Raw genomic sequence first — 16,900 nt, 5'->3', positions numbered from 1 at the left:
CATGATGTGGCGAAAATATGATGAGTTTCCAATTATCAAAAATACGCTATGAAATTTAATGCTGATTTCATTTTCAGTGCAGTAAAGAGGATGTAATTGCACTTATATTCAAAATTACAGTACAATTTTAAAACGTGTAATCAAGATTGAGAACGTATGACATGGCTCATGTAATTCGGATTTGCAGAACTAAGAAAGTACATTTTGAGGACATTCAGGATGTAAAACTGTAAGTATATTTTTTTGCCATTCTTATTACCAGCTAACGAAGACAGGTTCTGCCTTGTCACTTGTATGTTATTTGTAAGGACCATTTCTGGCGTCTACTGTATAGATAGCCTATATCAGAAACATTGTATCAAATAGTTAACGCGGAATGTGCCAAATTAGCTGGTATGTGGCAGTCCAGGAAACATCTGCTTTACTTTATTCTGAAACAAATTTAACCAACCAAAACGTAAAGCGCCTACTACGCGAGTACACATGATTTGTTTACAAATCAAAAGTGCCTGCGTCTGCGTCCATTGTTTGTTTACAATAGAAGTTGTTCCTTTATGCACATAAATGCAATATGAAGGCGTGAATTATCGTAAAATACTGAACGATTCTGACAATGTAAAGTTAACGGAGAAAATAAATGAGCATATAATAAAGTCTTCTATTATTATATCATATTTTATTGTCTTATCTCACGCAAATCGCTTTTTGGCGCACAAAGCATTTATGTCATATTGTATTCTATTATTTTATCATATTCCAATGTCTCATCTCATGCTAATCGCGTTTTGACGCACAAAGCACTTATGTCATATTGTCTTCTATTTTTTTAATCATATTCCATTGTCTTATCTCACGCAAATCGCTTTTTGACGCACAGAGCACTTATGTCATATTGTTTTCTAAATGACAAGCAACCTGTTTTGTGCTCGCAATATTTTATGTAAGGAATTTGTCTGTAGTTTTAATCAAGGAAACGTTTACATTCATAATGAAGGTATCTCTAGCGTTTCCTGCCCATACTATATTACAAATATTTAGTATTTTCACTTGACTTTTTTCCAAAACATTTGTTAACTGACAATAAAATGCACTTGAATTATTTAACAAATACTTAGCGCCCTTATTTTCCTTAATGATCTATCACACTCTCTGACGTGAAATCTTCTGAAAATCACCTTAAATTATTTATATTTTATTCTTAAGCATCTAACGTCCTGTGGAGAAGAAAACTGCGTGAATGAATAAACTTTTGCATTCGTATCTAAGATGAAATATAGCCTACCCGAGCAAATCGAGTTGCATTTCTGTAAAACTGGACAAACTTATGTTCCGTTTGATATGATGGTGATAATTTCACCACTGCGCTGTTGTGAAAATTGATCTTCATCACAGCCTGAAACGATAAAAAAATAATTTAAAAATCATGTCATTTGAAATCTGGAAATAAGATCAAGATCTTACAATAACGTGGAGTGATAACCATATATAAATGGAGCAGGGCAAGAAACCTCTTCCTCGTCCAATTGAGAACTCGCCGGTAGACAAGGGTATACGATCTTCGCAATGTGTTACAGACTTTTTGTTGTTCATAGATATAATTTAGCCTTCAATCCGGAACTAGATCCATTAATGTGTTCCGAGTTATTAAACATCATATACAATGTATTCTCTCAATATGTGTCCTCTTTAAGGGACCTTCTTGTTAACATCCCCACTCCTCGTTTCCAAAATACTTGTTATGTAATAATGTTGCTATTTAATGAAATATATAATTCGCTTACGACAGGGAAAGACTGGTAACTCTGTCATTGGTCACGTGTAAAGAGACAAGGAAGTGGTACGTAAGATTGATATACATGATGGAAATAATTCCGTGGGACTAATGTCATCTGTTCTGACCAGAACTATCGTTTGTTTTGATTAATTGATCACCATGTCAATAACGCGAATAAAGATTTTTTAAAACTCGTTATCGTCTGGGCCCCAGAGCTCATTGATTTACCTTTTTAGAAGAACATTTGCTTTGTTTTTCGAAACAACTGCTGATATTGCAACATTTAATACAACCACTGAGAGGTCCACTGGTCTGTGCTTTTATAAGTGAAAATCTTTCTTTCCCCAATGTGCAAATTCGCACTACATAAAGAAAGCAATTATATTGCGTAATGTATATTTAATTTATGTACCTGACGTTTTACATGACTGAGGTCAGTGCCTACCTGCTATTTGTCTTGATTCTAAGAAGTAATCAATGTGTTTGAATTCATTTGAGTAGATAACCTGACAGTGTTTACCAATTAGTAACATTACACATTAGCAATAATCAGTTTTTGAGAACATTCTCTTGGCTAATAGCTCAAGTGACAGTAGGTTTTTTTAAAGAAATTACCAATTATCCAGCCCTGTTTTAAATAAGTCTTTGGGAATCTTTGATCAGAGTTTACAGTTGTGTTCAGATATAATTCTAGAAGAATTATTTATTTATATTTTTAATTGGAATTACCAAGTGCTCATTGACTTTTTGTACTAAATTCTACTTTGGGAGTTTTGAAAAGTAAAAGACATTATGTGATTATATATTTGTAGTACACCAGGACATTCAGGACTCGTGGATCATTGGAATTCATTCGAAATATTCTATACCACTGGACTTATGACATAATATTTAGGATTATTTAAGATTTAATTACAATACTGTAAGTGTTTTTCAACTTCCACTTAGTATTCTAGGGATTAAAAAAATTCGTTGATTTTACTAAACACTTTGGCTTTGCTTCTTTCTTTTACTTAATATAAGACATGGATTGGTAACAATTGCTATGAATATATTTTGCGTCTTCTCTTAACTGCCTCCTTCTTACCCATTAAAATAAATAAAATACCTAACAATCTTTCTCCCACTCTTAAACATCATCTTTATCAACAAAAAAAATCTTGAGACAACTCACGTACCGATTTGTTGTAAAGCTCATCCAATAAACCTACGTAGGATTCGTCTATAAGTGCAGCTGTGCAGCTGTAGGCTGGCTCTGGCAGTATCTCGAGACCCTCAGTGGTTATTGCTACAAAAAACACAAAATATACAATTAATATTCTTATTGTTCAGAGCAGAGGTGATTTATTGTCTATTTGGTTAGTAAGCCAGATTAGCGACAAAATGGGTGTGAGTTCCAATCCTCGCTGCTGCGGTGTGTCCCTGGTCAGGACACAAACTCTAATTGCCTCAGCACACTATAATCTTGATATCTTGCGGTTTTGTATGTTATGGATATTTAATTTATATAGTATTCTTCACTTTTTCGTGTTTGGGGTTGTGGATGGAGTTTTCACATACCTGGCTTTTGTCAAAAATGTAAGTGGTTAACACGATTTATACAAAGCAAGAGTTCAAGGTCAGTCTTGTTTCCAATAATACTAGGCTTAGTAATTTTCCATTAGAATGATCAGTTCTCTAGAACATGCTTTTGCAACGTGGGTCAAGTGGGGATGTATTTAAAGCAGATTTGGTAATCAAATTATTCATTTCTAGTTTAAAACCAGTCTGCAGAATCATTTACAGTTGTGTTCAGATATAATTCGAGAGATATATGTTTTAAAGTATTCAGTGGACTTACAAAATGTTCACTGACATTTGGATTAACACATTAATTAGTGTTTGGTTTGCTTTATGGTTCTAGGGTCGCTGCGGATAATATTGACATGATCTAAATAGTCAATTGCAAAATATCTGTCTTTAGAGGTTATATATTTTAAAAGTATTGAAATTGGATTTACAAGCGTGCAGATATTTGTTTCCAATACCAATATTCTACGAGCAATGAGGAGCTGTACTGGTTCAGTGGTTAGCATACAGGACTCACAATCGAAAGGGTGCGGGTTCGAATCCTATCTTGGTACCAGCTGCCGTGATGTGTCCTAGGACATGACACTTATGTATAATTACCTCGATACTAAATAACCTACTTGTGTTGCTGTGCCGTAAAGAACCTAACCAAACCAAACCAAACTAAATGCAATGATTATGGGCTACCAACCGAAAATAAATCGCACGTGCAAAATAAGTCTTGTCTAGCAGATCATTGACCAGATGTCTTGTACATCAGAACTTCAAAGCTTTTTTTCCTTTAGGATGATCTAAACATCGGGAAAGTTTTGAAAATGGTTTTAAAAAATACACAATTATTATTTGGTTCTCCAACTGAAATATTACGCCATACATTTTGTAAAGATATATGAGGAATTTAGATCACCAGCACAATCGCTTAACGTTATCACATTAATCGAACTTAATAATACTTAGAGTAGAGTATCTGCAAGAGTGACACGTGAATAAGAGACTAGTGCAAAATTTGTAGAAGTAATGAGAGTGTGCCTGACTGAAAAATATGGTCATCCTATACTTTTAGAATATTCGACAATGCTACTTTGTTTCACACAGCACAAAAGTTTGAATATTTGTATGTTTGGGAGTCGCAACAAACGTTCTTAAAGGGCTATCCTCCTATTTGGGCGAAGCCATAAAGGATTTCCGTTATGATAATCAAAAAGTAGCAAATAAATATAATCGGTTCAGAAAAAGGATTGTATTGACCAATCTTGCATAAATATTACCACAAATGATTGGCAGAAGAATCTTTGAACATGACCATGCAATCCGTTTAATATCACTATTGTTTTTGAAAGCCAACGATTAACGAATAGACTTGATTGCTTCTTTTGTGTGGTCATTGTCGTTTGCGAAAAGTAGGATTCCGATTAACACTTTTATATGGTACATGCTATATTTGTATGCTTAGTATGCACAACATCTCTCCACAAAATTTGCAATGCGTTTTCTTTGGTAAAACGTTTACATTATGCCGAGAAAACAAATCAAAAGTAATGACAGATTTAAAAAAGGCAAAAACGTGATGCAAAATCTACCAATACCTGTGATAAGCATTTTTGTTTCAACAGCATAAAACAGACCATGAAAACGACAAAACCTGATCGATAAATGAATACACGTTTTGATCATCCACTTAAAACGCATAAAAAACGTGCTCGTTGAAAAAAATTAATCATGAGATTGACAGCCATTAAAAATCTTCGCATTATTCAACTGAGCTAAAACTTGCTGCGCATGCTATGGTTTCTTTACCATGCTGGAAAAAAAAGGCCTTAGAGAGTTTCCATCTCCTTCCAACACATCAATAACGTTGACGGATTAACGATAGCATATGACATAAATTGATGCATCTATGTATGAACAGGAAATTATTCAGAAGATGTGGGTATGCATTGCGGTGAATGGAAATAGCAAATGGACTTCTGTTGAACTAATATTTATCTAATAATGTCTAAATCAAATCGTGGTCAGCAACATACCGGGGGGGGGGGGGCTTGTGGTTTGAACTTCACAAATATATCTTTAATTCTGTTTCATACTTTTAAAAACCACTAATGCTCTCGACTATTTCTCTGAAAGCTGTAGCCCACCAGACTTGTACAGTCTGGATTCTTACTATTGGTTGTGTGGAGATAATGGAATTATTTTGACAGGTTCAGCACGTGACTGCATCATGACCTGTATTATACAAATGAATACATTGATTTGAGAAGATTGATAACTATTTTGACGTTTTAATATAGGTTATGAAATATGTTTGGAAATTTCTTTTAAACTCTTAAAAAATATATGTATCAACGTTTTTATTATTTGAGCGAAGTTTTTTACACTCAAACTTTCAGTGTCTGATTAAGTATTTCCACACTATTCCCTTGTTGATAAATCGCAAATAAGTTACATTTCATAAATATTTAGATCACAAACTATAATAACACTGGATGGAGTGTTTGAAATAGCTGAAACAAGCTAAAGATTATAGGACTCTTGCAACTGAAATATAATATTGCTGAATCTATTTCGTGACATCTTCTCAAACTTTTGCCACTTGTTTTCTTTGATTTAGTCTAACAAGCGAAAAGAAGACGACGAATCAGTTATACTGTTTGAATAGGAGAGAGGACACAAATAAGTGGAAAATATCTTTGACCTTTGAAGTTCATTCGCACCGTTGAAGGAAAATGAAGGCGAATCTTAATGTCACAAAGTTAATATAGCCATTACGGCTTTGAAAATATTAAATCAAGTTTTTCATATCAAGCCATTATTAATTGCATTGTTACAAGTACACTGGTAATGGAGAGAGAACTTTGATACAATTATCATCGTCTGACTGACTTGTTGAGTGACTATGCTACAATCAGTTACATGAAATTTGTTAATTCATTTACTAAACTGGTTCGTCCCCCCTCCCCCAACAAACAAAAAATGTGGTGGTAAGTTTATCGGGACAAATTATGAAACTATTCGGGTATTCTTCTGGAAAACGCTGATATTTTATCAATATATTCACGCAGTGCATTACAAAATGTCTTGAGCTTTTATACGCTTAAGCTCGGTTATCAACGGAATTCGATTCGTGTTTAAAAGCTTATGTCAATGCATATACACCTGCAAAGGAATTTTGCAATCCGGATGCAAGAACTAAGAAAAATGTAAAAAGCTTCTCAATTTGGAGAAAACTCCGTTATATCGATGGAAAATCATTTAATTGGGAGTGGTGGTGACCTTGTAGTGCCGAAAATATAATCTGATGCGATATGTAACTGGTTACATCATGCGTTCACACATTTCTCAAACCTGTGCAACAAGATGTTTTTCATATTTATTTTTCAGCTCATGTTCGAACTAGAATTGTAAACATTAAGGCTCAAAACTACCAAAAGACCAACCTTATTAGGTTATGATGATTTTGGGTGAGGAAGGCTATGATGACTGTGTAATTTAGACTATGAGACTTTGGGTGCGGTAGGCTATGATGATTCTGGGGGAGGTCGGCTATGACGCCTCTGGGTGAGCTAGGCTACGAGACTCTGGGTGAGGAAGGCTATGATGACTCTGGATGAGGTAGTTTATGAGACGTTGGGTGAGATATGCTATGATTTCGGATGAGGTGGGCTATGATAACTAGGAATGAGATAGGCTATGCTTACATGGGTGAGATAGGCTATGAGACTGGATGAGGTAGGCTATGATGACTGTGTGAGGTAGGCTACGATAACTCTGGGTGAGGTAGGCTATGATGACTCTGGGTGAGGTTGGCTATGAGACTGGGTGAGGTAGGCTTTGATGACTCTGGGTGAGGTAGGCTATGAGACTGTGAAAGGTAGGCTATGATGACACTGGGTGAGGTCGGCAATTGTGATTTGGGTGAGGTAGATGGTGATGACTTTGGGCGAAGTAGGCTATGATGATTTTGGGTGAGATGGGCTGTGATGACTTTGTGTGAGTTCATACTTTCGTTTTCTTTTCTCCCTAACATGGCTGGTCGTAAGGATAATACTGATGACTTTGCGACAATCTCTCCGTTTTGCACTGTTTTCCACCGCTTTTTGGGACTTGGCAATATCCATGCCTATTCAGTCTTTGATGTTATGTTCCCATCTCTTCTCCTGTCTGCCTCGTTTTCTCTTTTTTTTTTCTTTCTTCTTTCTTATTGTGCCCTGTGTGACTGCCTTTGACAGACTATATAAGCGTGAGAAGCGACCATGCCCTTTTAGTTTGCATTTCTTTACAATGGCGAGCAGATCTTCATATGGTCATATTACACCTTGGATTATAATGCTCACCTCCTCATTAGAGACGTGGTCTAAGCAGGAGATGTTCCGGATCATTTAATAACATTTAATCTCTAAGACATGGATTCTTCTCGTTGGTTCTGCTGTCAGGGTCCATGTCTCACATGCATACAGGAATATGGACATGACTGGGGAGCGCATAAGCTTGATCATGCTTCAGGTCACTAATAAAAGCTTTTAACACACCAGTGGATGTTTTTAGCTTGAAATGAACAAAGTGTACTGTGAAAAATCACAATGCAAGGTTTCTACAAACAAATAAAAATGAGACCCATCTTACAACATCAGGTCCGATTTTAACATATGGCACATTCCAAATAATGCATGTGCTCCACAGTTGACGCGGCTATGTATTTAGATGACTTTGACAAAAACAAATTCATGTGCTTCACACATGACTATGACATGACACAGCTATGTGATTAGTTGGTTTTGACAAGTACAAATACACGTTCTCCACAAATTACACTGATTTATTTCTATATCCCTTTGACAAAATAAAAAATGTATTAAATGATTTAGCCGCCAAATGTAATATGACGCAGACAGTAACAAGTTTCATTGTGTGTTATGTTACAATTTGTGGTAGGTGGATACAGTTTGTGTTGATGTCCACAATTTGCGTTAAAAAAATTTAACCAGCGTCAGGTTACATTTTATGGATTGCAGACTCCCTCGTCTTTCCCTTGAACTAATCAGAATATGAACAATATCTATATGCAAATTATTTGAGCTATCGTCTACCTTACACGCCTTAATGCAGTTGAACTTATATCTTCAGTCTAAAAGCAAATTCGATTTATAATAGAATGATTGCTGTGTTTTGTATGTGCTCTATCAGTTCCAGGTAATACTGGAGGGAAAGATCAATAATGTCTTATGTCCGCATTGATACCCGATAAGATGATTGACATATCAGAGGTTTCATTTCAACTGCTATTTCCTGCCAAGGATATTTGCTAACTAGTGTGATCCAAAATCGGACCTATAATTGTCGTTAAGCTATCGATGTTAATGCAATACTGAGGTTGTTAATGAATTAACATGTTCAAACTGACGCAAAGAATTTAATCGGCTGAAATGCACCTTATGATATTACCGCAAATTGCACTTAAAAATGTCAATATGGGAACAATATACACAGCTAACTAATTATGAACAGACATGAAATTAACAAAACTTTCATAGCAGACGACTAAGGTTTTAATTAAACGGCCGGTCGTTATAAATTATATTTCCAGTGAAATCTAAGTTTTCAAATATTTTGAGAAATAAGCCAGCGAAAAGTTGTCTGTGCTGCAAATATTTCTAAACATCATCAGAAACGTTGGAAATATATTACATCCAAAGCAATTCTCAGTCATGAAAGTTTGATAGGTCAGTTATATGTATCAGCACTGTGACAACAATAAAGTCGACCAACGTCAAGTTATCCCATTCTCAAGGCTTAACTAGAAGTCGATTCATGTTACGATCATTGTCGTTGTTGGGTTTAATGCCATTTTTCAGCACTCTAAAGGCTATACTTGGCGGCCAATATAACTGGCGAAGGAAGAAGCCGGGAAAACCAACGGTTAAATGCTGGTAAGTTTTCTCACATACCCATATCGGCCGAGCCCGAGACTCGAAACCACGCGGACAGAGGTGATATGGCAGTGAGCGTTTTAGACCACTAGGCCACCCGGTGCCTCTCCGTACTATCATTGATTATTATAATTACTGAACTTTTCAAGGCAAGTTTCCAGTATATGTTACCAATTATAAAGTTTTCCTTACACTTTTTTATTATATACTTAAGTGTGCAATACACAGCCCTATTGGCGAAATAATTTTCTTTTGTTTTTCATTTCTAAATTTTCACATGTGAAAAATATATCCTTCTATGTTCACAAGTATAAATTCTATCACTGCATTTTCACATGTGAAAATATATGATTTCCTATCATGCCATGGGACGATTTACTCTGTGTTTGTCTACAAAATATGTACCTGTAACAACAAAATCGAGTACTTTGTGAGCTAGAATTAATAAACAGAAACTGCCTGACATTTCAGACTTGGAAATTAGTATTTGATAAAGAAATGTGATCAGACGCTCTTCGCGTCTCTGTTAAGTTGCTTCCTTGAAAACAACAACAAATCTGCTGTGATGCATTGCTGAATCGGAATTGCAGTGTTTTCAGAAATGGACAAACAGCTTACAAATTGGCAAAAATGAAATTTACTGCGACATATTAGGTCAACCTAATTCTACCGCTTCCTTAAATTACGTATATTTATAGAATGATCCTATGAAAGAGGTGAGCTTACGAAACGGGGTTAGGGAGAGGGTGTACTGCTCAAGAGTGAGTTTAATCTTGTAAACATCAATTCTGGAGCAGGTTTGATATACAATAATAAAAAAATTTGATATACAATAAAAGAAAATTTTCTTTCACTACGTTAATACCGAATATATTTCATCTTGTGCCAAGAAAAACGATATAATTTCATTCGTGGCTTCACCACTCGTTAAATTCTAAAGTTTTGGATAACCAAACAATGAAATATATCCGATATTAAAATATGAAATGAAAATATACTCTATTTATTAAAGAGCTTTGGATTAACCTTTCCTACAATAGTATACCCAACGCGTAAGTTAAGTTATCGAATGACTACCGAATTATTAAGATTAATTATGCTGTATAATATCTTTTTCCATATTACTCAAGCGCAAGAATGATTCTTGACGTAAGGATGACATGATGGCATACAAATCAAATATGCAATGACCCAAGCATCCGAGTGTACTAAAATGATCCTACTACACTATTTTGCGGTTTAATTGAATTAAATGTGTTGGTCTCGTCCGATGATAACCCCTTCATTGTGATTCTTTACAACGAAATTTACGATATTCATTAAAATATTTGATCTTTTGTTTAGCAAGCCATGCACAATAAAGACAATATTCAGCTCTTCATTTGAAAGGAACGATGACCTGAGATCCTCTGTGAAAGAAGTGACTAACTTTTTTAACGATTTTCATCATCGTCTCGCCCTGGAAATCAACAACTTCCTGTACGTCCTGACATGGATCTTGCAGTCAGGATGAGGATTGATTGTGTGAGTAAATGGGAAAAACATTAGCAGAAAATAAATGTAAAAATAATGCCAATCAATTTTATACCTGCCAAAGGCATTATTGAAGACTGACGAAACATGGCCATGGAAGGTTTATGTTGAGAGCCGAGAGCCCTGTTCAGTTAATCGATTGATGATAGAAGCTTCAACGCAAAATATATTTATTAGTTGCTTGGAAAATTTGTTATGCATGCGTCAAGCAAAATACTTTCTGACAGCAACTACTATTGGCGAAATTTCAACTGATAAAATTGATTTAGTATCATAGTTTGACGTTACTGCATTGTTTGAAACAGTTCGTCGACCTGTAGTCGCATGCACTGCATGGTTACTATATGAATTAGCACAATTCCTAATTATAAGCCGTCAAGAGTTCATGCAGTATTGTATTAACCAGCTGTCATCTCGCGTGCATATATGATAAAAGTACTTGGGGATATTACTAAAACTCTCTGAGGACGAAGTTCAGGGTCTATATTTTACGAGTGTTTTCTAGAACAACGAAACTTTACTCCGCCTGAATTGATACTTCTTTAGTATAATGTCCAGACCAAGTGTGACTTCCACTCACAACATATTTCTGCAACAAAGGCTAGTTTAAATCCAAATTACAAGAGTAAAAATATACAAAAAATGACAATATATTTTCAGCCTAGTTCGTCATGCTGATCCCACTATTACTCGGCTTTGACTATATGTTGTATTTTAACCACTTTTACGTGACCATGTTGATAAACTAACTGTTTTTAGGAATACAAAATTTAGTAACCTTACTTTATTGTTTTACAACGGATACAGACACCTCGATAAACAGGTTACCTGCTAATAGATCAATTTGGACGACACTCACAGAAATGTAACGAAATTTGTATTATTACATATTAAAGAGTTTGTTTGAAATACATTACAGCAACATATCTATTCCCATTTTTGTCTAGTTGGGATCAAGCAAATTCATCCATATGCATATATTGTGTGTCCTTAAGCGGTGCTCCCCGCCATTCCCGTAGTCTTCACCCCGTTAAAATCACCGTTGCTATGAAAATGAACCAAATCAAATCGTGATGATGACATTTGTTTATACGTCGTATTCGATCCAAGGCAATATAATATTTTCTATTAAATTAATTGCACTATGATATCAATGTGTCTAATGGCAATTTCCTTCAACACCTCAATGCGTGATTGAAAGCAAATACCAAAGGCTAATTTGATTCAATCGTAAAATTTGCACCGAAATACTTCAGTGTTGATAAATAAACAATAAAAAAACGGTTAGTTTTCAACAATCCTTGATTTTATACTGATGAAGGCATTACATGAAGCCTTAATCTTTTCTCTGTCCATTTGTATAATTACCATAATGATACGACATTTGTGTATATAGGCGCATAAATAGCGGCATACAGTCAAATGCAACTTACCACCTTATTATAGTATTTAATTATATCTCGCATTTAAACAATCTAAGGTCTCTGATGTGCTTCAAAATAATCACTGAAAATCATCTATAAAAAAAAATAAGCCTTTGTACTTGTGAATTGTGCATAATAGCGGGATTGCATCTAGAACAATTTTATTTTCCACCTCGGGTACAATGACGCAAATGATCGAATAAAGATCGTCATTTGATAATTGATACAGCTTCAAAAGTGGGATATCATTAACAACCAAGGGACAGTTTCGTATCTCAAAGGTGGTGAAATAATTGAAGTTTGTAAAAAAAGAAGTGTCTCCAAGATTTGATTCAACAAGAATTCATACGCTTAAACAGGCTTTAAAACTAATAGGTAAGATCTATTTTTTTTAAATAAAATATTTTTTTTAAAATTATAAATAATTGCAAATAGAATAGTTTCACGTTTTTTCTCAGTTCGTCTTAGTATAGTGTGAGTTGCCGACTCAGGCAGCTTACATATCGCCCTTCGGGCGTTATTTTTGCTGTGTGATTCGGCAACTGTCAGTATATACCACGATCAACTCAGAAAAAAAACAGCATTAAACTATGAATAAAATTATCACAGCTTTGTCCAACAAACATGTAAACATGACGTATTAAAATGAGAAAATTGAAATGGACAGGTCCACGATGACGTGAGCAGCTGAAAATTAGTGGGTGCATTATATTCTGATAGATGACGCAACAGTAAAAATGAAGAAATCGGGATGCCGGAAAAAAAATACGCGTTGAGGAAAATATATTAACGTTATAAAACAAAAGAGCTTATCTTACATAAAGCAGAAATAAAAAGCCTTGTCCATATAATAAAAGCAGTCTGAACATAATTTGTCGGGTTATACCGTTTACATGATACACGGAGGATTTATTGTTGTTGTTGTAGGGTTTAACGCCATTTTTCAGCACACGATAGGCTATACATGGCGGCCAGTATTAATGGTGGAGGAAGAACCCGGGAAAACCCCGGAAAGAACCACCGACCCACGAGAAGCTACTGGCAAGCTTTCTCACATACCCACATTGGCTGAATCCGAGACTCGTCCTACGCAGACAGAGGTGAGATGGCAGTGATCCGTAACGGAGAACGCTTTAGACCACTCGGCCACTCGGGGCCCCAGTACACGGAGGATGAATCCTAGCGTATTAACAGAGAAAACTCACGCATTAAAGAGACTTGGTTTCTCTATCAATACCATTTTCTACGCCCGACTCGACAATGAATTTGGATCCCACTCGCTAATATCGTCTAAAATATTACATTCGTCCACAAGTAAACGACATTTTTCTCATCACTTGTTTCAGACTCAAATTATATTCTTATACAAAATAGTAATGGCATCATACCTTCAGTTACGAAAATGTATTATGTATAGTAGTTGATAAGTGGGACTTTGAGTCAACAGTAACTTATCCAGGTTATAACGTTCTAACATCACCATGATTTTGACCTTACGGCAAACGCGAGTGCATTCACGGTGCGTATAAACACCGGACGTGGCGTGACCCACGAGCACCTCTGTACTGCTCCGCGTGTTCTCCGCTGCTTGCTCGAGTTCTGTCCCGTGCAAATCAATTTCATTTTTCAGTTTTGAATCCATGGTAGCGCCTCTCTTTCGTATTTGTTCGCAAGAGTCGTCGGACGTTGTTGATTTCGGTCTACTTTTCGATAGGTACCGATTACAGCTCAGTAACTGTACTGATATTGCTTTGGGCATCCTCGAAAATTTCCGAAAAGTCATGTATTCGTTTATGTAGTCGTAATTAAATTATTTTGAAATATCAGCCAGCTACACCGGTTAATAACGATATACCTACGACAGTAATCCGATTAGCGTGCTTTTTAATAGTAGTCGCAGCCACGATTGCAGTCACAACAAGGCCAACTGTAGTCGCATCGGCGATCCCACAAATCGATTCTACGACAACAAATACACGTTTGTATTTTGCGAGTATGGTGGTTCTCTTGGTGATTCATGCCGCATGTGTTTTGCTTCGATCATGTTTTGCGTCAGTAACTTTGAGGGCTTGGCACAGTTCTTTTATTTATAATGTCACCGTGGAGAATAATTATTCGACATGCAGACTTTGGTCAGATGCATCACGACTCGGTTAAAATGAAGAAATACGATCTTGACTCATACACATTTAATGTATGAGATTTGGATTTAACAAAGGAATTCACGTCAGCAGTAAAAACAGTCTGACCATTTGTTATGCTGCCTCTTTTCCCTTACCATATTTAGTTAACATTTCTTTACCTACGCCCCAAGAAGATACTACGCGAGGTGGTAAGGGTTGAGCTGATGATCGGCTGTCGTTACGTTCACGTATTGTTCCGTTGCAGCATCAGTATCGTCAATGGACCCTTGCACCATTGGATTCTGTTTCCGTTCATGATAAGGTCTCCTCTCATTTCATCGCCGGCCTTTATAATTTTTGATTATGTATGCTCATTGATATATTGCCTTGTTTCGGCATCAGCACTGCCGACGTATTGTTTTTGCTGTATCCACTTACTGTTTCATCGCAACTTTAGGATTGTTTATCGTTTTCCCATCCATTAAATTTGATTTTCGGTCATGATTATATATCCATTTTATCTTCGATATATTTTACTTTTGGTACTGTGTTTGCATTGCAATCTTTTTGATAGATTTCACTGCTCCCTCCTACTTCACTGATCACCGCCATGTTATGCGTGGTGACGTCTCGCGTGTATGTGTGAGTGTGATTTGGATTTTAACGTAGCTTTATAAAAAAAAACTTTCATTCGCATGGCTACGGTGTCTGCAGTGTGGCAGTTTATAGTGATGTCTAGCACCGGGATATCACGCCACAGACATGGAGCACGATGTCTCACCCAGTTACATTATCCTGACACCAAGCCTACAAGTCTTAACACTAACCTCTTAATGCTGAGCGTATAACGAGGTAGCTGTTATTACCATTTTTATAAGTCTTACCTATGACTCGGTGGATGTTAGAACACGCGACTTCCAGTATCTGAGGCAGACACTATAACCATTAGGCTACCGGAGCGGTCTCGGGGTTTTTAAACAATGTTGTTGATGTCTACGTTTGATATTTTCAGTTTTCCGTCTTTATTTTGAAAAATAACAAGCTCGTCCGGGTCGACGTCAACGACGACTTAGTTCTTCAACTCGTCTACATCAGAAAAGTAGTTGGTTAGATCCCCATCGGCGCCGTTTCGTCAGGACGTTGCGCTTACGCGTATGTAAGCATTTCACACACTTTAAACGTAGTTTCTAAATGACGATATAGCGTAGATAAGCGCGCGTGTTGTCGCTGCATACTCAAGTGCGTACAGTATTTTAACAGTGAGATCTCCGCACATTAAGCCGTTCATCCGAGTTTATATCGTTAGATTTTAATTTAAAAAAGTTGTTGGCGACTCAAACATGTAAATAATCCACAATTTTGGTGGCGGTGCAAATTGAGTCACAATACAAATGATTTTGATGTGTCACCGCTTTTGCAACCCGGTGAGTACCATACCCTTTTGACGAATCCAAGTTGACGATACCGTTTTCACACTCGTGTGGGATCATCGACTCAAGTTCGTCAAGCATAAATACGCATCGGAAGTCCTTAATTGATTTTGTTTCTCGAGTAAAGCTAAATTAGTCATAGAGCGAAAGAGAAGATTCGTTACCATGGTCATCTACGCCGAGGATGCAACCAAAGAATTATTCCGCTCCGATGGAAAATCTGCAAGCCTATTGAACGTTGCGGTCTCGGTCCCAGTATTTCAACAGCCAATGATACACACGCGCGACTTCATTGTTGACACAGTTAAGGAAAATGTTTTTGGTGGGTTCTTGGCGACCCATTAACCTCGGCGAGACCTAGATTTGCAAATATCACTGGATTTGTCTCTTATTTGTTTAAATTATCTATTATCTTAAATGTAACAATTACGTGACTTGGTGCTCTGATACCGTGTTGAGTACAAATTTGCTATAAGAATTCTATTTGAAGCGGCTTTGGTTCGCGACTGCGGTCATGGTAAGAAATTAAATCGCAGATGTTCTACGAGACTCAGCAAATACAGTTCACTTTTCGCCTTTGGACACTAATGGACTCAATGAGGGCATCCAAAGCGTAAGTTTGGATAACTTAACGTTTCCAGTAGCGGCGATGTCGCCACACCAAAGTGCATTGTTGGTTTCGCCTTTACAGTTGAACATAAATGTGAATTAACATGCACCTTTGGCGCTCCTGTGAACAATCCCATGACATCATCGCCAAGGCCACTTTTGTAACATGTCGCATAAAGGGGTTTTCTCGAGTTTACAGTATGCATGGGTATTACACGTCCATGTACAGTTCTCACTGTGTACATGGAATATCAGATCGATCTCTAATGCACATAAGTATCGCTAAGGTCTCCCTGCACAGGTCTATGATATGCCCAACCTGGTCTACGAGGAAAATATGTCGTGATTAGACGATTGCTATATGGAAGCTCCAAGGGTTCGGCATGAATAATTGATATCAGATCACACGAGGCCGTGTTTGGGAAAATCCCCAGTAATATGTAACCCTGCTATGATTGCGTTGCCGAGATTGATGTGCTGTAACTTTTGCAGATGGAGTCACATATTAAATTAA

The 16,900-nt window shown here is 36.6% G+C and overlaps 1 protein-coding gene across 1 annotated transcript in view; it reads right to left on the bottom strand.

The window, feature by feature from the left end:
* Window positions 1–16,900, bottom strand: part of LOC149802829 (proto-oncogene tyrosine-protein kinase receptor Ret-like) — a 110,288-nt gene that overhangs the window by 22,588 nt on the left and 70,800 nt on the right. The window contains exons 6-7 of the mRNA XM_089952281.1: window positions 2,953–3,062; window positions 1,283–1,393 (exon numbers count right to left, since the gene is read on the bottom strand). Of these exons, the coding sequence (XP_089808407.1) occupies window positions 1,283–1,393; window positions 2,953–3,062 (221 nt within the window). The remainder of the gene's footprint in view (window positions 1–1,282; window positions 1,394–2,952; window positions 3,063–16,900) is intronic.

Source organism: Sinohyriopsis cumingii, chromosome 3 (assembly GCF_028554795.1).
Source record: "Sinohyriopsis cumingii isolate HCF-2022 chromosome 3, ASM2855479v2, whole genome shotgun sequence".
In the NCBI taxonomy this organism is placed as follows: domain Eukaryota; kingdom Metazoa; phylum Mollusca; class Bivalvia; order Unionida; family Unionidae; genus Sinohyriopsis; species Sinohyriopsis cumingii.
The sequence above is the reverse complement of the archived record's forward strand: the minus strand, read 5'-3'. Positions and strand labels throughout refer to the sequence as shown.